Source organism: Puma concolor, chromosome C1 (assembly GCF_028749965.1).
Source record: "Puma concolor isolate L17-30 chromosome C1, mPumCon1.1.hap2, whole genome shotgun sequence".
NCBI classification, from domain to species: domain Eukaryota; kingdom Metazoa; phylum Chordata; class Mammalia; order Carnivora; family Felidae; genus Puma; species Puma concolor.
In genome coordinates this window covers 112,277,670-112,299,960 of record NC_141674.1, presented here as the reverse complement: position 1 = coordinate 112,299,960, position 22,291 = coordinate 112,277,670, and the positions used below count along the sequence as shown (strand labels likewise).

General features: G+C 45.5%; 1 protein-coding gene across 4 annotated transcripts in view; it reads right to left on the bottom strand.

The window, feature by feature from the left end:
* Window positions 1-731: 731 nt before the first annotated feature.
* The window catches only part of CYP27C1 (cytochrome P450 family 27 subfamily C member 1), a 38,305-nt gene continuing 16,745 nt past the window's right edge, over window positions 732-22,291 (bottom strand). For 2 of the 4 annotated variants that reach the window (XM_086718330.1, XM_086718328.1), the window contains exons 7-9: window positions 21,375-21,453; window positions 20,736-20,939; window positions 732-869 (exon numbers count right to left, since the gene is read on the bottom strand). In XM_086718330.1, coding sequence (XP_086574456.1) covers window positions 747-869; window positions 20,736-20,939; window positions 21,375-21,453 — 406 coding nt within the window. In that variant the 3' untranslated portion in view covers window positions 732-746. Of the gene's footprint in view, window positions 870-15,831; window positions 17,334-20,735; window positions 20,940-21,374; window positions 21,454-22,291 lie in introns of those variants that run through there. The other 2 variants (XM_086718329.1, XM_086718331.1) reach the window with 1 other exon arrangement.

The window sequence follows — 22,291 nt, the reverse complement described above, 5'->3', positions numbered from 1 at the left end:
AAATGGGTAAGGAGCATTAAGGAAGACACTTGTTGGGATGAGCACTGGGATTATACATAGGGGTTGAATTACTGGAACCTACTCCTGAAATCATTAGTGCACTATATGCCAAATAACTTGCATGTAAGTTTAAAAAAAATTTTTTAAAGATATAATAAAAAAATAAAAATAAACACCTATCAGAACTAATTTTTAAAAAGTAATATTTAGCTAAAAAAAACAAATTAAACACGTTTCAGACATTAAAACACATTTTTATTGAGAGATTTAATCAATATAAGGTAGCTAAGTTAAGACAAAGAATTATTCACAGAATTAAGGATCCTTTGTACGTTTGTTCATTATTCTTCTGTCTTCCCAGCTGAGTTTTGAAGGGAGGTGGGATGTTGAACTGTTAAGTGTGTGAGCTCTGGCATGAGACAGACCAGGGTTTGAATCTAGCTTCCAGCATGCATTAGCTGGAACTTCAAGGTCGGGAGTAAGTATAGTACCTACTGTTAATAACATTGTTAAAATAATACTTTTTCCTAGTGAAGAAGAAGAAGAAGAAGAAGAAGAAGAAGAAGAAGAGGAAGAAGAAGAAGGAGAGTAATTCTGGTCAAGGTGGGTCAGGATCCAACTTACCATCCTTATCCGTGTCCCTACTTCAAGTCTCTGAAAACAGGGGAATAAGCTATTTATTAATCACCTGCCCCGTGCCATATAGAGTCTCATTTACCCCTCCCAACCATTCTGTGTAGGTATTATTACCCGTGTGACACAGGGGAAGAAAGCAGTGGCTTGGGAAGACTAGTAACTTGCCAGGAAGCAGTGGAACCAGGATATAGGCTCGGGGCCTCCTGAGGATGCTTTTCTCCAATGTTGTTACTCTACAAGAGAAAACAGATCATATATGTACATACATGTATATATACACATATGCATACGTATATACATGTGTTTATATATACACATACTATATATATGTTATAACATTAAATATATTAAATTATGTTATATATATATATATATATATATAAATAATAAACATGTAGTTGTGTATCTAATACAGCAGCCATTGACCCCAGAAGGCTGTTGAGCACTTGAGTTGGGGTTGGTTCACACTGAGCTGTGCTGTGAGCATAAAGTACACAGCAGATCTTGAACACATTGAAAAACAAGTTGTAAAATATCTCATTAGTAATTTTTACATCAATTACATATTGAAAATATATTTGGGGTTTATTGGGTTAAGAGGCGAGGTAGGTGGGGGGATGGGTTAAATGGGTGACGGGCATTAGGAAGGCACTTGTTGGGATGAGCACTGGGTGTCATATGTAAGAGATGAATCACTGGGCTCTACTCCTGAAGCCAAGACTACCCTGTTAACTCATTTGAATTAAAAAATTTTTTGAAACACATGATTAAGGGGCGCCTGGGTGGCTCAGTCAGTTGAGTGTCCGACTTCGGCTCAGGTCATGATCTCAAGGTCTGTGAGTTTGAGCCCTGTGTCGGGCTCTGTGCTGACAGCTCGGAGCCTGGAGCCTCCTTTGGATTCTGTGTCTCCCTCTCTCTCTGACCCTCCCCCATTCATGCTCTGTCTCTCTCTGTCTCAAAAATAAATAAACATTTAAAAAGAAATTAAAAACACATGATTAAAGTTAATTTGGCCTGTGTCTTCTTACATTTTTAGTGTGGCTGTAGAATTGCATATGTGGCTCACATGTTCTTTCCATCAGACAGCCATTCTGGAGCTTTATACACTTCTTCCTCCTCGTAACCTACTACAAAGTAGATGCTTCATAATATTTGTTGTTTTTGAGACAATTGTCTTTTTCTTAATGTTTATTTATTTTTGAGAGACAGAGAGAGAGACAGAGCATGAGTGGGGAGAGGCAGAGAGAGAGGGAGGCACTGAATCTGAAGTAGGCTCCAGGCTCCCAGCTGTCAGTACAGAGCTGGATGTGGGGCTTGAACTCACGAACCACGAGATCGTGACCTGAGTCGAATTCAGAGGCTTAACCAAATGAGCCACCCAGGCGCCCCAAGAAAAATGTTGATGTCTTGATTTCTGAAAACACACTCGATCCACCTCCTTGGTCTTAGCCTCAGAATAGTGAACCACAGGTGGGAAGGAGACCCCACAGGGCAGGCTGTGTGCATGGGCCACAAGACTGAGAACACTGGTGAAGAAATTTTTTTAAGAAAGAGAGAGAGAGAGACAAGATGAGCCTCCCTGGAGAAAAGTGTGATGTCAAAGCACCTTAAGGAGCCAAAATGAAAACCACCCACCTGATTGCATATCTGACATTTCTTCCCTAACACAGCAAATATACCAATCAGGGTACCCTCTGCTCCCAGAGCCCTAGTGACAGGAAATTGGCCACTTCATGGCTATAGTTGAAGAAAGACTAGATGTCCCATCTCCTGTCCCCCTTGATTGAACCAGCAACACTTGATCAGAGGTTTACTCCCAAATTGGGACATTGCCTGGTGGGGAAAGATGAATCTGGTCTGTCCAGTGTTTGCTCTTAGAAACAGGGGTGGGGAACCATGGAAAGGAGCAGTGGTTAGAGAGACAATGGGCACTAACTTGGAGTTTATTATATATAATAGAGAAACAGTCTGGCCTTTGCCCCTGGTTCCTGGGAGGCAGCCCCTAAACCCCTGGAATGTCCCCAGTGTTATCTATGGCAGATCCCTTGGACCACACCTGATGGTTTATGCTAGCAAGGTGACTCAGGAAGGAGGCTGGTGATGCCAGAGAAACCAACCATGTGATTACAGGGTTGGGATTTTGAGTGATATGACATCAGCCTGACCCTGGGGGGAAAGGGGGCAGGAAATGGAGTCACATGGCCCCCAGTTCGATCGATCATGACCACATAATGAAATCCCAATAAAAACTCTGACACCAAAGCTCGGGCGAGCTTCCTTGGCCGGCAATGTCGATGTGCCAGGAAGATAATGTATCCCTGGGGGCATCTCCCCTTGATGCATCTCTCACCTTGACTGGTTCTGATTAGCATCCCTGCATCATAATAAAACTGCAGTCATAAGTGCAGCAATCTCTTGAGTTCTGTGAGTCTTCTAGTAATTATTGAATCTGAGGGGGTGGTGAGAACCCCTAAATCTGTAGCCAGGTGGTCAGATGTGAGGATGGCCTGGGGACCCTTGAACTGGTGCCAGGTGTCTGAAGTGAGGGCAGTCTTGCAAAGGACGGCGTCCTTAACCTGTAAAACTTGGCCCAACTCCGGGAAGCTGGCATCAGAGGCCACTGGAGTCGTGTTTGCCATGACTGATTCTGAGCATAGCTTAAAACACAATGGTCAGCTCCCATGAGCCAGCACGGGACCAGATGGCAGCCAGGGCCGAGCTGGCTCCAGCATGAGCTGAGATGGGGAACAGAAGCCATGGGGAGCATCAAGGCCACATGGGAAAGTAAAGAAGCTGTGTCCTCAGGAGCCGCAGGTCAGCACTGGCTCTGGTAAGACAGAATGTGCCAGCAGGGGGGAAGGGAGGGAAGAAACAGACTCAGAGAGAATCATGATAATAGACCTTCTTCCCAGGGCCAGACAGCCTCCCAGGAAGTTCTGAGAGGTCAGCACTGCCACCAGAGGCGGGCCAGTGAGGATCCGGGCACAGGGAGGCCTGGTCACTTCCCAAGTCCTGCAGTGTGTCAGCAGGGAGGCCAGGACTCGGGCCCAGCTGCAGCCCACACACCATGCTGTGCACTTCCTCTCTGCCAGTGGCCTCTGAGGCCACCTGGACTTCACCCCAGTCCCTTTTGCCCTTTTCCCATCTGAGCCATGACTTTGGAATGGCTCAATCCCCCAGGACCAGCCCACAAGTGGTTCCTGTCCTCAGAACCACACTAACCCGTGACTCAGAAATCAGCGTGGCCCCCCTCGGATTTACTGGACTGCAGTTAGTGCTGACTGGTTACCCATGCCACCTGCTTCATTAATTACTGCAGGGAAAGGCCCGCAGCATCCTTCCTACCTAACCCTGACCCAGCAAGATAGCTATTCCATCTGTCGTGTTTACATGAAGACCTCAAGGTCCTGGAGTGCTTGCCAGAGTCAAGTGCTGGACCGAACTGAGCTCTAGACAGACCCAAACCTCCATGTGTCTGCATCAAAGCCCAGAGGTGTGTCCAGCGTCCTGCAACTCATCTCAAGAGCTTTAGGGCAGGGTGAGGATAGCAAGTGTTTGGGGAAGCCTCACCTGGCAGTGGTGCTCGGGATTATAGTGAGACACAACTTTGGTGCCCACCTGCTGCCCGGATGGATCACAGTTATGGCTCCTGTCCCCTGGTCTCCCTTGAGGCAGGGCTAGCAGGGAGCAGGGGGTCATTTGCTCACAGAGCCCCATGCTGCTCTTCCGGAATAATCTATTTATGGAAATTGCTTCCACACCCTGGAGGAGGGTGTAACTTGTCTCTCTCTGACTCCACCAAAAGCCAAAACAGTTCGTATGTTTTCTTTTTAAAAATTTAGTTTTAGGGGTGCCTGGGTAGATCAGTCGGCTAAGGGTCCAACACTCAGGTCATGATCTCACAGCTTGTGAGTTCGAGCCCCATGTCAGGCTCTGTGCTGGCAGTGTGGAGCCTGGAGCCCTGCTTTGAGTTCTGTGTCTTCCTCTCTCTCTGCCCCTCCCCAACTCTCTCTCTCTCTCTCTCTCTCTCTCTCTCTCTGTCAAAAATAAATAAACATTTAAAAAAATTTTAGTTTTGAGTGAAATATGTTCTGGCCATATGTTCTGTCACAAAGAAGGCACTTTCAAACATCCTTGGGGGTCCCTTGGGGTTGTCTTGACATCACGTTGCAGGAACAGCCCACTCGTGGTTGCCTCTCGGATCCCACTCAGGCTCTGGGGGATCCAGGAAGGCCTCTGCAAGCCATGCTGTAATCCTCTCTTTTCACTGAGGCTATAATTTAAAATCCATATGGGTGGTAATATTAACACAACCACCTACCACATGCCTGACATTTAAAAACCCACTCTGGGTACCCGGGGAGTCCTCGTGGTTTTACCACTCCGACAAACGCAGACCTGCCCTGGAGGCCAGCACTTACTCATGACAGCGGGTTCACTCTCTATGGGGCCTTCTGCTCCCACTGCTCTCCTGCCTGCCCAGTGGCTGACACAGGGTTGGCTCCTCAGCATGAAATGAGCCAGGAGAGTTCTAGAGAGGGTTTTTCTTATCCAAGAGCTAAATTAGAGCCTTTAGAGAAAACAAAGCATTTGGCAGTGACTAAAATCTTCTGCCTCTTCTAGATGGCCTCCCAAGAAATGCACAGGATGGGGTGTTTGGCCACTGCCATCGTGTGTGATGCCACCGACCCTGGAACCCATCAAGATCATTCATATTCAAGACCTCACTTCCTGCACTTGTGTTTGTTCCAAAACGTGCCCCACATGGGGCACCGGAGCCATCCTTCTCTTTACTCTTATGCTCCAGGAACATATACAAGACATGCTGGATTGAGAGGGAAGAATACAAGGAAGAGAGCCCACCTGCCGTGAGGGCAGGAGACATGCCCTGAGCACTGAGTTAGAACTGAGCCTCCCACAAAGCCAGAGACTCTAAAGGGCTGACTTCAGAGATAAATAAAAATCTTTCCGGTGGCAAAATGACAAAGGAGTTTGTCCGGACTGTCTCATAACGTTCCCATGAGAATAACACAGCCACAGAGGTGCCCTCATTCATCGTCCAAGAAACCAACTGCCAAGAAATAAGAAAATAGCAGTCTCAAGCATTAATACCCTGGATGCATCTGGAAAATGCAAATATAAAGTTCCTTTGGATGAACACACCCTCAATCTGGGCTGCATGTGCTCTACAGATGAGGCACCGCCGATAGAGATGCATAATCCAAAACCACAAAGCAAGTGAAGAAACCAGCCATTGTGAACAAGAGTCAAAGGAAACAGTGAGCCATTGAACTGGACTCCTAAGAACTCTCAATAACAGAACAAGTTGATCAGATTATAAAATAAGTATCTTTAAATTTAGTAAAGAATAAAAGAAGGAATCGGGGGTGCCTCGGTGGCTCAGTCAGTTAAGTGTCTGACCCTTGATTTAGGCTCAGGTCATGATCTCAGGGTTCCTGTGTTTGAGCCCCATATCAGCCTCTGCGCTGACAGTGGGAACCTGCTTGGGATTCTCTCTCTCCCTCTCTCTGTCCCTCCTCTGTGCACACGCTTCTCTCTCTCTCTCTCAAAATGAATAAACATTTTTTTAAACAAGAATAAAGGAAGGAATCAAAGTGTAGCAAAGGAGCAAGATATTATTAAAATATGTTACCAGGCATGCAGGAAAATGAACTAAATAGCATTTATGGAATGGAAAACAATGGTTATTGAAATGGAACACTCAATGGATGTGTTCAGTAGCATATAAAACACAGCTGAAAGAACAATAATAAACTGGAAAATAAGTCTGAAGACATTCCTAAGAATACCACTCAGGAGAGACAGAGATGGGAGTCCTGAAAGAAAAGATAAGAGACATGGAAGGCAAAATGAGAAGAGCCAACTTACATTTAATAGAAGTTCCTGTAAGAGAGTACGGAGAGAAAAGGAAAAAGAAATTTTTTCAAAAAGTAATGGCTGAGAATTTTCCAGATTTGATGAAGGACATGAATCTTCCAATTCAGGGATTATAATGAGCTCTATGTAAGATAAATAAAAATAATTTAATCGTAGGACTCCAAGGCCAAGGACAGTTGGACAGAAAAGATAAATTGCCTACACTGACCTCAGACTTCTCAACAACAATAACCAAAGCATCATGACAACGCAATAATATCTTCAAAGTGTTGAGAGAGAATAATTACCAATGTGGAGTTTCTTACTCAGCTCAATTACTTAATGATGAGGGTGGCCTCTAGATCCAGCCACAGATATGCAGGGAAAATAGAGAGTAGAAGAACATTCTAAATGATACAAGAAGGATGACATCAGCAGCATTCAGACTGTGGAGGATTTCACAGGACAAATGACTTGGTTTCCTCAACAAACAAATCACAAGGAAATTTTAAGAAGAGAAAAAAAAAGAAGCGAAGGAGAACCCTAAAAAAAAACTTGAGACAAATCAGCCAATCTTAGCGAATAGACCTTATTTGAACTGATTCAAACCATGTTAAAAATTATATTCAACGGGATAGAAGGAACATACTTAAAGATCATAAAAGCCATTTATGAAAAGCCCACAGCTAACATCATCCTCAACGGGGAAAAACTGAGAGCTTTTTCCCTGAGATCAGGAACACGACAGGGATGCCCACTCTCACCGCTGTTGTTTAACATAGTGCTGGAAGTTCTAGCATCAGCAATCAGACAACAAAAGGAAATCAAAGGCGTCAAAATTGGCAAAGATGAAGTCAAGCTTTCGCTTTTTGCAGATGACATGATATTATACATGGAAAATCCGATAGACTCCACCAAAAGTCTGCTAGAACTGATACATGAATTCAGCAAAGTTGCAGGATACAAAATCAATGTACAGAAATCAGTTGCATTCTTATACACTAACAATGAAGCAACAGAAAGACAAATAAAGAAACTGATCCCATTCACAATTGCACCAAGAAGCATAAAATACCTAGGAATAAATCTAACCAAAGATGTAAAGGATCTGTATGCTGAAAATTATAGAAAGCTTATGAAGGTAATTGAAGAAGATTTAAAGAAATGGAAAGACATTCCCTGCTCATGGATTGGAAGAATAAATATTGTCAAAATGTCAATACTACCCAAAGCTATCTACACATTCAATGCAATCCCAATCAAAATTGCACCAGCATTCTTCTCGAAACTAGAACAAGCAATCCTAAAATTCATATGGAACCACAAAAGGCCCCGAATAGCCAAAGTAATTTTGAAGAAGAAGACCAAAGCAGGAGGCATCACAATCCCCAGACTTTAGCCTCTACTACAAAGCTGTCATCATCAAGACAGCATGGTATTGGCACAAAAACAGACACATAGACCAATGGAATAGAATAGAAACCCCAGAACTAGACCCACAAACGTATGGCCAACTCATCTTTGACAAAGCAGGAAAGAACATCCAATGGAAAAAAGACAGTCTCTTTAACAAATGGTGCTGGGAGAACTGGACCGCAACATGCAGAAGGTTGAAACTAGACCACTTTCTCACACCATTCACAAAAATAAACTCAAAATGGATAAAGGACCTGAATGTGAGACAGGAAACCATCCAAACCTTAGAGGAGAACGCAGGAAAAGACCTCTCTGACCTCAGCCGTAGCAATCTCTTACTCGACACATCCCCAAAGGCAAGGGAATTAAAAGCAAAAGTGAATTACTGGGACCTTATGAAGATAAAAAGCTTCTGCACAGCAAAGGAAACAACCAACAAAACTAAAAGGCAACCAACGGAATGGGAAAAGATATTTGCAAATGACATATCGGACAAAGGGCTAGTATCCAAAATCTATAAAGAGCTCACCAAACTCCACACCCGAAAAGCAAATAACCCAGTGAAGAAATGGGCAGAAAACATGAATAGACACTTCTCTAAAGAAGACATCCGGATGGCCAACAGGCACATGAAAAGATGTTCAGCGTCGCTCCTTATCAGGGAAATACAAATCAAAACCACACTCAGGTATCACCTCACGCCAGTCAGAGTGGCCAAAATGAACAAATCAGGAGACTATAGATGCTGGAGAGGATGTGGAGAAACGGGAACCCTCTTGCACTGTTGGTGGGAATGCAAATTGGTGCAGCCGCTCTGGAAAGCAGTGTGGAGGTTCCTCAGAAAATTAAAAATAGACCTACCCTATGACCCAGCAATAGCACTGCTAGGAATTTATCCAAGGGACACAGGAGTACTGATGCATAGGGGCACTTGTACCCCAATGTTCATAGCAGCACTCTCAACAATAGCCAAATTATGGAAAGAGCCTAAATGTCCATCAACTGATGAATGGATAAAGAAATTGTGGTTTATATACACAATGAAGTACTACGTGGCAATGAGAAAAAATGAAATATGGCCTTTTGTAGCAACGTGGATGGAACTGGAGAGTGTGATGCTAAGTGAAATAAGCCATATAGAGAAAGACAGATACCATATGGTTTCACTCTTAAGTGGATCCTGAGAAACTTAAGAGAAACCCATGGGGGAGGGGAACAAAAAAAAAAAAAAAAAAGAGGTTAGAGTGGGAGAGAGCCAAAGCATAAGAGACTGTTGAGAACTGAGAACAAACTAAGGGTTGATGGGGGGTGGGAGGGAGGAGAGGGTGGGTGACGGGTACTGAGGAGGGCACCTTTTGGGATGAGCACTGGGTGTTGTATGGAAACCAATTTGACAATAAATTTCATATATAAATAAAAAAAAATAAAATAAAAAAAAATTTTTTGAAAAGAAATGAAAAAAAAAAATTATATTCAAGAGACAATTGGATGTTCGAGCACTGACTGGATAGTTCATAATAATAATGAATCATTGTTAACTTTTTAGGTGTTATTGTGATATTACAGTTATCTGTTTTAAATATTCCTTATGTTTGAGAGATGTACATTGAACTATTAAGACATTTAACTATATAATGTATAGCGTTTATCTCAGAAAAATCTAGTAAGTAGAGATAAATGTAAAGCTATTAACTATGAGTTGATTGTTGAGGCTGGATACATGAGGCTCATTATTCTATATGTGTGGTGTTTGAATTTTTTCACAAAAAAAAGCATAGTAGTAACTCTCATTTTAAAATAAACCATTAGTTGAAAAAGCATCTTTCATGGTATATATATACACAATGGAGTATTACCCGGTCATCAAAAAGAATGAAATCTTGCCATTTGCAACAACGTGGATGGAACTAGAGGGTATTATGCTAAGCGAAATTAGTCAGAGAAAAACAAATATCATATGACTTCACTCATATGTGGAATTTAAGATACAAAACAGATGAGCATAGGGGAAGGGAAGCACAAATAATATAAAAACATGGAGGGGGACAAACATGAAAGACTCTTAAATATGGAGAACAAACAGGTTGCTGGAGAGGTTGTGGGTGGGGGGGATGGGCTAAATGGGAAAGGGGCATTAAGGAGGACACTTGTTGGGATGAGGTGTTATACCTAGGGGATGAATCACTGGAATCTACTCCTAAAAACATTATTGTCCCATATGCTAACTAACTTGGATATAAATTAAAAAAAAAAGAGAGAAAGCATCTTGCAAGTCTATAGGTAAATACACTGTGCTATATTACTATAATTAATACTATGGAGAGTTCAAATGAAAGAAATAGAGCTACATGTAACAACATGAATACATAACTTAATGTTGGCAGAATAAAGCAGGTTGTGGAGTATGGTACTATTTATATAAAATTTAAAACCATAAAAAAAAAAAAGGAGCATGAAACAGACATTTCCAGGCAAAACTGAGTTTCCTACCAATAGATTTGTTTTGTTTTGTTTCATATAGGGTTTTTCTTAGAATTTTTTTCCAGTTTTATTGTGATAAAACTGACAGACAGCATTGTATAAGTTTAAAGTGTACAGCATAGGGGTGCCTGAGTGGCTCAGTTGGTTAAGCATCGACCTTGATCTCAGCTCAGATCTTGATCTCAGGGTCGTGAGTTTGAGCCCTGCATTGGGCTCTGTGTTGACAGCGCAGAGTCTGCTTGGGGTTCTCTCTTTCCCACTCTCTCTGCCCCTCCCCTGCTCATGCTCACTCTCTCTCTCTCTCTGTCTTTCAAAATTAACTTCAAAATAAAATGTCTCTCAAATAAAACAATCTCTCCAAATAAACTTTAAAATAAAAAATTAAAAAAGTGTATGATGTAATAATTTGACTTATATATACTGTGACATGATTACCACGATAAGTTTAGTTAACATCCTCGTCTCCTATAGATACAAAAAAATAAAAGAAAAAAAGAAAAAAAGAGTTTTCTCCTTGTGATGAGGACTCTTAGCACCTACTCTCTTGACAACTTTCAAATATGCCAGACAGCAGGGTTAACTGCAATCATGTCGACTAACATCCCTAGTATACCACTAACAGATCTTGACAGCTACAACTTCTAAATGATGTACTTCAGAAGGAAGAAATTAAAACCAGAAAAAGGATCTGAGATGCAGGAAATAAATGGATGACAAAGAACCAGGTGAATATATAAATCTAAATGAGTACTTACACTATAAAACCATAATTATGATAGTAAATAATGTGGATGTAAAAAGGTGAAACTAAAACATGGGGCAAGGGAAACAGGTAAGACAGAAACATGGGGTCAGAATTAAACCCTGCCGATGTCCCTGCATTTCGAGGAGAAGGTGGAGATGCAGATTAATTGCAGACTTTGTAAAGTATGAACGTTAAAAGTTTAGGGGAAAGGGAGCCTGGGTGGCTCCATCGGTGGAGCATGTGACTCTTTATCTCGGGGTTGTGAGTTTGAGCCCCATGTGGGGTGTAGAGAGTACTTAAAAATAAAATCTTAAAAAAAAAAAAAAAGTTTAGGGATAATCATTAAAAGAGTAGGAAGAGAATGCATCATTGGCAAGCCAGGGGAGAGGGGAAAGGGAACGAAAACTCAAATCATAAAAGACGTCAGGAAAGGAAAATGAAAGAAGAGGGAGGGAGAGAAGAAGTTAAGCACAAAGCACAAAATAAAACGTAAGGTAAATCCAAATGTATCCGTGATCACAAGAAATGTTAAGAGTTAAATGATGGGGGATGCCTGGGTGGCTCAGTCAGTGAAGCATCTGAGTCTTGATTTCAGCTGAGGTCTTGATCTCAGGGTTGTGAGTTAAAGCTCTGCATTGGGCTCCGTGATGGGCATGAAACCTACTTAAAAAGAGTCAAATGACAGAGGTAACCAAATGGGACTGTTTTTCAATCCAGCTATGTTGCACTTACAAGAGATACATCCAGGACATAAGACCATGGCGAGACTGAAAATAAAAGAACTGCGGGGGCCGGGGCGGTAGAAGGGAAATAACAAGGAACAGAAATGCCAGGCAATAAAATAAAGCTGCAGTAGCTACGTAAATGGCAGATGAAAATGCACTTTGAGGCAAAAGTGCCTGGAGGCGATCAGTGATAACAATAATGGTAATGACATATGGATGGCTCACCAGGAAAATAAAACATTTTACTTGAATGCACTTAATAACATGACCTCAAAATATATTAGGCAAAAACTGATAAACCCACAATTGTACTGGGAATTTTGAACACAGCATTTCCAATAATTGGCATTCAGACATTAATAGGCAGACAGCTGTTCTCAGCAACACAACACCAAGCCAGGCCTAATAAGACATATGTTGAGCCCTGCACCCCACAAGCACACATGCAACATTTAAAAACATTAACCCTGTCTGAGACCACAGAGCAAGTTTCAGCAACATCATACAGATCATGGTATAATTAAATTAGCAATTTAAATCAAGAGAGGGTCATAGAGGGGCTCCTGGCTGGCTCAGTACAGCATGAGACACTCGATCTCAGGGTTACAAGTCCAAGGCTCACTTTGGGTGTAGGGATTTCTTAAAAATAAAATCTTAAAAAAAAAAAAAAGGTCATAGAATTAGAAGACGTGACAACAGGCAGGCTGTAAGTGGCCCCCTTTCCACTCCAGACAGGGCTCAGAGGGCCTGTTCCAGGTAACAGCTCTGACCCTTATCCACAAAAGTAAGAAAGCGCTGGAGCAGACAGCCATGCCTGCCACTTTGTCCAGTACGGTCCTGTCCTGTCCCCGGTGTCAGCTAGGACCAGTCCGAGTGGCTTCCTGGAGTCCTGTGGAAGGCGCATAACAAGGTCTCTGTGAGAGCAGCTGTGACCAAGGCAACAGGACTGTGTCTCTCTGAGCTGAGGCAGCAGGTGACAAGCAGCCCGCACTCTGGCTCACCCAGCCCCTGCCTGGGGTTACCTCCTCACCCCAGCCTGAGTGAGCCACTCAGAGGGAGCTGACGCTCGTTGCCTGCAGGCTCTGGGGTACCGGCACTGGTGCCTGGCTCACCCCCAAAAGACTCCCCACACAAGCCCGGACACACAGGGAAGCAACTGTGTCCATCAAGAACAGGGACAACAGAGTCTGGCAGGGGGCTTAGATTCTGCCCAAGGGGAGACTTTGGAGGGGCCAGGGGACCCAGGCAGAAGTGGACCCCGTGTGCCCCAGGGCCGGGGGGCACTTGTAAGAAGCCACCTGGAGGAGGGGCACTGCCTGCTTCTTGCAGCGACAGTTGGAGGTTCCTCATCAGGAAAGCCCGAGGAGTGAGAGTCAGCTTTGCATGTCTGCTCAGGCCCAAAGGGCCTAAAGGCAGAAGCCACCCTTCCCCTTCCCGCCACCTCCTGTTCCTCTGCCAGCTCCAGACTCAGGACATGGCAGGAGAGACAGACACCGACCTGTCCGTCCCTCCATGGGCTTCCCTGAGCTGCCCAGAGCTGAGGGTGCAGAGGGCTCGGATGTGAGTGAAGTTCAGGGACGTTTTCTTCACACGGGACTGGATATTTTCAGTACTAAACGAGAGCGATATGGTGGCTAAAAGTAACTGGAGACTTTTTTCTTTTCCAGCAGTGACCTTGGGTCAGGGCGCCTGTCACCGGCCAAGCCCATCACACACCTCATGGAACAAGAACCCCAGGCTGGGAGAGGGCTGCCCACAGGTCCTGCAGCCCGGGGCCCTTGGTCCTTCCTGGTGTTTGGCTGCTCAGCTTTCCTTCGGTTTGGAGGACGGCCAGCCTCCTCCCGTCAACTGTCCGTGCTGGGGGCCCTGCTTGCTCGCTGGAGAAGGGAAATGGGGCAGCTTCGAGCTGATTCTCCCTGGGTACCAGGCACCTCAGTCGTCTCGCAGCCCTGCCAGGTACAGAGGTACAGACCTCTTCTACTTGACCGGCACATGTTTAGAAATGGAGTTTAGGGGGCACCTGGGTGGCTCAGTCAGTTAAGCATACAACTTCAGCTCAGGTCATGATCTGACAGTTGGGGAGTTCGAGCCCTGCGTGGGGCTCTGTGCTGACAGCTCAGAGCCTGGAGCCTGCTTTGGATTCTGTGTCTCCTTCTCTCTCTGCCCCTCCCCTGCTCTCACTCTGTCTCCTTCTGTCTCTCAAAAATAAATAACGTTTAAAAAAAAATTTTTTTTTTTAAATAAAAGAAATGGAGTTTAGAGCTGGAGAACGTTGAGGCAGGGGACGCACTCTGCAGGCACTCCCGCTCTGTGGTCTCACACCCAGAGCTCTCACCCACTTGTGTCCCCTGCTCAGCTCCAGATCTGTCCCCAGCTCTCAAAGCTGGCTGACCCCAGGCCGCCAGGTCCCCCGAATCCCAGCACAGCGGCTGTCCCATAGTGAGTTAAATCGATCATTTCTGACACTCATTGAAAGAAGAGGTGTGGCTCCCTGAAGAAGCTAGCTTATAGTCAGTTTGGCTGGTGAGTGAATAGTCATGAAAAAGAAGTGAACTATAAGGTTATTAATCAATCCAGTCGTTGGCCTCTGAAGACAGGTTTTTATTATGGAAATGCTCACACACATACACAAAGCGGAGGGAATAGTGTCACCAATCAATCCTCCACCCACCTTCACCGGCTCCAACAGTTATCGACACTGGGCCAGCCTTGGTTCACTTCACCCTCCCCGCACCCTCCACCCCTGCCCCCACATCACCGGCCCTCCACAACGGTGCTGTTTTACCGCAAACCCAAGACATCACAGCAGCTCATCCATAAATGAGATACCATTTAGGTATCTCTCTCCCTCGTTTTAACGTAAGAATTACCACTATCACACCACAACACCCCAGTAATTCCTTAATATCATCAAATACAGTGTTCAAATTTCCCTAATTGTCTCTTAAATGTTTCTGTACAAGCGGTTTACTCGAATCTGGATCCAAACCAAATCCGGTATCACGTGTGGTCAATAGGTTGCTTAAATCTCTCGGAATCTACAACAGTCCCCTTCCTCTTTTTCTTTTTCCTTGTCACTTATTTGCTGAAAAAAATGGACTTATTGGTCGTAGACCTCACTATATTCTGGATTCTACTGACTGCATCTGCTTGGAGTTGTTTTTTCAGGGGGTTGTTTTTGTTTTTTTAAGTTGTTGTGTATTTTATTTATTAATTTTTCCATTTAAGGACCACTTTATTTTTTTTTCATTTCAAAACCATTTTTTTTATTTGAGTCTAGTCGACACACAATGTTACCTTAGTTTCCGGTGCACCACACAGTGACTGGACAAGTTGATACATTATACTGTGCTCCCCACAAGCATAGCTACCGTCTGCCAGCATACACTATCACAGGACCAGACTATATCCCCTAGGCTGTGCCCTCTGTCCCCGTGACTTATTCATGCCATGATGGGAAGCCTGGACCTCCCACACCCCCTCACCCATTGTTTGCCCCTCCCCCACCCCTTCCCTGTGGCAACCACCGGTTTGTTCTCTGTATTTCTAGGTCCAATTCTGCTTTTGGTCTGTTTATTCATTTGGGTTCTGTTTTTAGATTCCACTTATGAGTGAAACCATATGGTAACTGTCGTGGAGTTTGAACTTGTTCCTCTGTGTTTCCGATGAGCTGGTAGTAAACCTACAGGCTTCCCCAATACAATTTCCATTTCTTTGGTAAGAACACTTGATAGTCCCTGCCATCTGCTTCCTGTTGCGTCACCTCAGGAGGCTCCTAAGGTCTGTCTGTCCCTCTTTTCATGAGACGGAGAGCTGAGCAGCGGTTATCCACCTGACCTGCACTCCAGCTCTTCAGCGTGTGCCGATTGCCAGGCAGGGCCAGAGTTCACGGGGCGGGGGGCGGGGGAAGAGGGGAGGGGGGTGCCTTGTAGAATAAGAGGTCCCTTCAGGTTGCTTAGTCTCAATTCTTTTTAATTTCAGTCACAAACAGAATAGAATCATAGCTGGTTTATAAAAGCTTACATACCTCAAAGTAATCCAACATTTTGTCAGTTATTAGGACATCATTTCATATTTAACTGTACATATTTTTACAGCTCTCATACTACAGTTATTCTGTCTTCTCACACAGATTTAATATTGTTACATACTTTAACAAAAACAGTATGTGAAATGAATATGATTTCTACTTTACTGGAGGGTTATTTTGCAACCCGACTAACTAAAGGCAGGGGAGACGTACGGTATGTATTCGTAGGGAAGTGATTTGGGGGAAGCGTTATGGGCAAAGATTTATGGGATTGAGAACAAGCAGTTTCAAGCACGACCATGCAGAGAGAATGTTATCAAATGGTGTTTTTTTCTTATTAGCGACCAGCAAGTAGCAGGAGAGGCAGCAGAACTTGGCACGAGCGAACAGTGCCGAGGCCCAAGGCATCCACTTGGAGCCTTACATAAGCACCAGCCGCTGGATCACGTTTCCAGTCCAGAACTTTAAACTAACACCATGAAGATAAAAATATTATTTTATCTACAGCATGTCCATTTACATGTTTATTTTTCCTCGCAATAAAAATGTACTAAAGTTACGCTGTTTTCCACGATGCTTCTGTAATTCATTTTTCTCAGCCGAGACTATGACATTCCACCCTGTCAGGTTTTCTTTCTTATACATCTGCTCAGTGTTTACACTCGGTTAGAAAACCCAATTATTCTTGGTTTCACCAGGAGTTCTCTATTTTATTGATTATTTCTTTTAAACAAAAACTAACATTCAACTTCTTTAGGAGCCGTCACTGGAAAAGGAAGCACCAGTTTGGACAGAAAAGTAAGAATATGGTTCTTTTAACTTTGAGCCCTGCTCAGGATAAAATGTTGACTCTGGCGCTTTCTTCCCATAATTGTGGTCTTACAGAGACACGTTTCCTCGTCAGAATAGAAACAATAAGTTGAGCTTGCCTCCTGACAGGGTCCTGGTGCAGCATTACAGAACATATATTCAAGCACTGAATTTATAAGCAAGCCAACATTTCCTTGCAGAAATGCATAGGAGACTACGCCTAACTGAATATCAAGTAAGACCACATAGGAGACGTGAGAATTCAGTGCCACTGGTTTTTAAACAGCCATTTCCCCAAAGAAAAGGCAGCTCTGGTTTGCAAAAGCCAAATAATCTTTTCACATTACTTTGCCTAAAGATTTAGGAGTCTTGCAAAACATGGAGGGAGGCCAGCTTATCAGCAAGACAGCCTCTGAAAGTGACGATTTCCTTCCTCCACCATCATCAGTTGACACTGGTTTGTGGCAGGCGGCTGGCTGGGTTTAAAAATCCAGGATCACTTTCTGTTAACAAAACGCACGTGGATGGGCCCCCCTGGCGTCAGAAGCCCATGGGTTTTGGCAGGAACTGCTTTAGTCCAAGAAGATGTCTTGATCTCAAAATGCTGAAGCAACTAAGAAGAGAAAGAGAGAAGGGGGATTCAAAATTGGGATAGTACAGGACTCGCAGTGCTCCAAATGAGGGCCCCTCACCTGCCCGTGACGGCCGCGGGCTGCAGGGAGCCCAGGAAGTAGGCAGGACGCCAATCCCCGTCAGGACGGTGCAAGGGAGATGCCATGCTTCTGAAAGCAGCACCAGGTCCTGCACAGGAGCCTGGTCTGTCCACTGAGCAACCGTGAAGCTCACATGACAAAGGTATGCAGACACGATGTTCAAATGACTTAGGCTTTCTCAGCCATCTCAAAGCTCCAACTCCTCTGCTTCCTCTTTAGGTGGAGGGAAAGAACAAATCAAAGGAGCAAGGAGGACAGAGAGATAAAGTGAAATCCCAGGTTTCCCTCCGGCTGGGGATCTGAGGTGATACAGACCCAGGGGAGCACACCGCCGGGGGGTGGGGGGCAGGTGAATCATTCCAACAGGCTTCAGTGATAAATGTCCTTAATTTCTCCTTAATTTAAATATTCTTGATCTGGGGGCGCCTGGGTGGCTCAGTCAGTTAAGCCTCTGACTTCAGCTCAGATCATGATCTCATGGTTCGTGAGTTCGAGCCCCATGTCGGGCTCTGTGCTGACAGCTCAGAGCCTGGAGCCTGCACAGTCTGTCTCTCTCTCTCTCTCAAGAGTAAATAAACGCTAAAAAAAATATTAAATATTCTTGATCTGTACCTTTGATCCCATTTCTCATTTCTACGGTCCAGAAGGAGAACCAGCCTTACCACTCAGGATAAAACTAGAGACAACCTCCAGAACGAGTTTTAAAAAGCACCAAAGTATGCGTCAGCCTAAAGCAATAACCTCCCCGACCAAGCGGCCGTGGCCTGACGTTCCAGGCCACCAGTGGGCTCAGGAACACAGCAACTTGCTCTAAAGACCTGTGTCAGAACACACATGGGCGCCTGTGTGGCTCAGAAGGTTAAGCATCTGACTTCGGCTCAGGTCACAATCTCATGGTTCGTGAATTCAAGCCCTGCATTGGGCTCTGTGCTGACAGTGTGGAGCCTGCTTGGGATTCTCTGTCTCTCCCTCTCTCTCTGCCCCTCCTGTGCTCACTCTCTCCCTCCCTTTCTTTCTCAAAATAAATAAATAAATAAATTTTAAAAAAATCGACAACTGCATTTTTTGCTGTCTCCTCCACATTGCTAACACAGTTTACGTGTGCCTTCTCTCTCTTTTTTTTTCCCTGACAATTACAAATAGCGATGTTCCCTTTCTGTATTCGCACAAGTAGAAATGAGAACTCTGATGGGGCACCTGGGGGGCTCAGTTGGTTAGGCGTCCAACTTCGGCTCAGGTCATGATCTCACACTCCGTGAGTTCGAGCCCCGTGTCAGGCAGGCTCCGTGCTAACAGCTCAGAGCCTGGAGCCTGCTTCGGATTCTGTGCCTCCCTCTCTCTCTGCCACTACCCTGCTTGCACTATGTCTCTCTCTTGCAAAAAAAAAAAAAAAAAAAAAAAAATGAAGCAGATCCATTTGTATGTTAATAGCACCAAACAAAACCCCATCACTGCCACCAAACACCCTGTTTCTGACCCTCTGCCAACAGGAGCATCGGGCAAGGCTGGCCTCTCTTGCTCTCGCAGTGGCCTCTGGTCCTTCGGGCAGCCAGAGCAGGGGAAGCAGTGAGCTCCACGCCTGCCTGAATGACCCTTGGTAGGAAATGGCCTCAGCCTGTCCGGGATGTGGCCACACAATGTACAGCAGAGTTTTATGGAGCCTAAGACCTTCCTGAAAAGCCGAGGGCAGACACTCAGAGCAGAGCAGAGACAACAGCAGCTCCCGGCCCATCGGCACAGACCATGTATGGACACTGCTTAGTCCCCACACAACCAAGAAGTAGGCATTTGGCCCATTTTGTGAATAAGGAAATGAGCTCGGCGTGGCTGAGAAGGTTGCCCAGAGTGTCAGAAACAGAAAACAGCTGAACCGGGCACTACTCGCCCTGGAATCAACACCTCACTGAGCTGCCTCTCACCTCCGACACAACTGGATGGGCCAGCGTCCCACGGTCCCCAGGACGGCTGCTCTGGTGACACCCCTGAACCTTGCCAGCAGCCAACACATCCCGACAGAGGTGGGAATGGCCCTTTACACACACCGGCCATCAAGCTTCCCTGACCTGAGCCACCCAACTCCAGAGAGGTGCCTTCCCCCCACACTTCCCTGTACGTCCTCTCCCACTGGGCAGTAGCCCCTCAACTTCTCCAGCTCTCAGAGAGCCCCAAGCACCCACCATCCAGAATCCCTCTCCACCCCTCCCAGGCTGACCAGGCTTCCATGGTGCCTTACGCCCTCTCTCTCACTGTCATCAAGGTCCCATCCCCTCAGCACTCTGCTCTAAACTCTGTGAGGCTTCAGGAAAGCCCCTCTATGATATGGGGGGGCAGGAGATGCAGGAAGGAGTCAAGACGCCTGGGTCATGCCATGCACCTGTCATTCTCTGACTGTGGCAAGTGGCTCCAACTCTCTGAGCCTCAGTTTCGTCATCAGTAAAATGGGGAGCTTGGGTCATGAGGTAATCTCCGTGTTCTTCCAATGCAACGTCAATGACAATAGCTCCCAAAACTTGGGCCAAGGCCTTCCATGGCTAAGCTAGGCTCATCACAGTCTTCCTAAATTTGCAAGACAACCTAATTAAACCTAGGTTTAATTTTCTCTATCAAAGTCTTTTCTTTTATGAAATTTCCTTCAGACATTACTTAGTATAGTATAGGCCAAAAAGCATCTATTTTAGTATTAAGAGATTAAATATAAGGTATTCTCCAACAAGAACAAAGCCTTCCTGATGTTTGGCAGCCTAAACAAGTGTGAGAACCACTGCGCTGTGTGAGTGGCTGGTTCACACATCTCTTAGAGTGCAGCCCAGTGGTCACTGGAGTCCGAATCGCCCAGCAGGCCCATCCCAGACCCACCAAATTACTCTCTCTGCGGTGGGGTCCTGGAACCTACATTTTAAGGAGCCCCCTAGTGCCTTTTCTCTCCATAACGTTTGAGGACCACTGATTTGACACCTTCCCGTTCACATGTGCCCAGAGCTCCTAGTGTGACAAGAGTTGAGCTCTCAGGCCCCTATACACCCTACAACACCCACATGTACACACCCCGGTCCTTCAGCCTCCAAGGGCCTGAACTGCTGCCCTACAAGTCCAAGGAGGCAAGAGGCTCAGCAGGTGGTCAGGGGACTAAGGAAGGTGGCTACTGTGGGGGGTGGCATTTTAAAATATAAAAGGGACTTAACATGAAGCTCTTGCTTTTGAGTTTTACAAATCACATCTCCTCTCCCACCCAAGCCTTGGTCCAACAGAGCCCCGTAAACCAGGCCAAGGCAGAAGGCCAACGTCCGGACCCACGTACCTACCTGGATCACGACGAGGTGGATCTCCAGTTCTGCAATTCTCCGCCCGATGCAGCTCCGAACCCCGAACCCGAAGGGGATGGACCCAAAGTTGTCCACTCTGTCCAGGCTTCCTTTCCGCAGCCAGCGCTCCGGCCGGAACTCCTTGGCCCGAGGGAAGTTCTCATCCTCGTAGGAAGTGGCATAGTGGCAGAGGGCCAGCTGGGTCTGAGGACACCATTTGCAACCGAAAAGGAATAAAGAACAGGATGGCGTGAAGGCAGAGCAGAGGCAAGAGCCCCGGGTGGACAGTCCCTCCAGAGGCACTTCTGGCCAGGAGGAGGGCCCCCAGGATGGCAATCCTCCCTCAGGAGCTGAGCAGGAGATTCAGGTCCTTCAAACCCCCCCAACCCTCCAACCCCCACAACTGCTGTGTCCACAGGCCTCTCAGGGAGGGAGGGAGAAGCCTGCGAGCTACAAAAATCTCTGGCTTTGCTTCTGCTCCTCGCTTCCGAAGCCCCGTCTTCATCGTGCAATACGTGCAAAAGGAAAGGAACCTACTGATATTTGCTCGGGCGCAAGGGCTTCGTCAACATACCAGCACATTTCCCATTCAGCCACACGGCAGAGCCCAAGTGCCCACACCCTGGCAGCCAAACTTACGCCTTTGGGAATCAGGTACCCGCCAACAACCAGGTCTTCCTGGGTGACTCGGCCGTTCCCTGGAAGCACTGGAAACAGCCTGGAAAAGAACCAGTGGAAGCAGGAATGGAACAGCCACTTTTAAAATATTGTGCTAAATTTTCGAAAAGTCTGGCTATTTTGCCATTTTCGTTTTCTACAACGTAACACATGGTCCGGTTTCAACTAAGAAATCTCACAAGGACCTTTGTGGCTCCTTAGCTGTGGCCAGCAAGTATTCTGAGGGATGCGAAGGAAAGTCCCACAGTCAAAAATGTGCACAAAACACAAAGCAGAGCCTTGAACGTACTATTGTGTTCCCAGGAGGGAGAGTGTGGAAGAAATTCTGAAACTTACATGCACCCGGGACCCCTTTATCAAGGAATAGTCCACAGGACTTGGGGGTCCAGGAAACACATTTTGAGAAATGCACGTCCGTGTTTGGATTGTCTTAGGCAATCCGGAGAAAACTCTGAGTAAAACTTTAATTGACAAATACCAGTAAACACACAGCTAGTTATTTTTCTCCCCCCCAAGGTTAAACAACATGCTGTAGACTGAGAATCCAATTATTATAATGGGTACTATGTAAATAACTTCTGCTCTTTGTCAAGGCATTTCCTCCACAGAGGAACACTGTGTTCAGGATCCTTGAACCTCAAAGGAGGGAAGAAGGTTCACTGGCCACCTAATCCCACCACCTCCCACCCAAGTCCACCCATGGCCACCCAGAGCCCTCACATCCCGGCTTTTCCGAGTGTCGGTGAAGCCCTGTCAGGGACTGAATGAGCCTCGCTGTTTGGTGTCTCCAGTCCAACTAGCATATCCACACAAGAACCACAGTCTTTTGTAAGCAGGCCTGATAATTAGCCAAACAGCCCCAAAATATTTTCCTAATA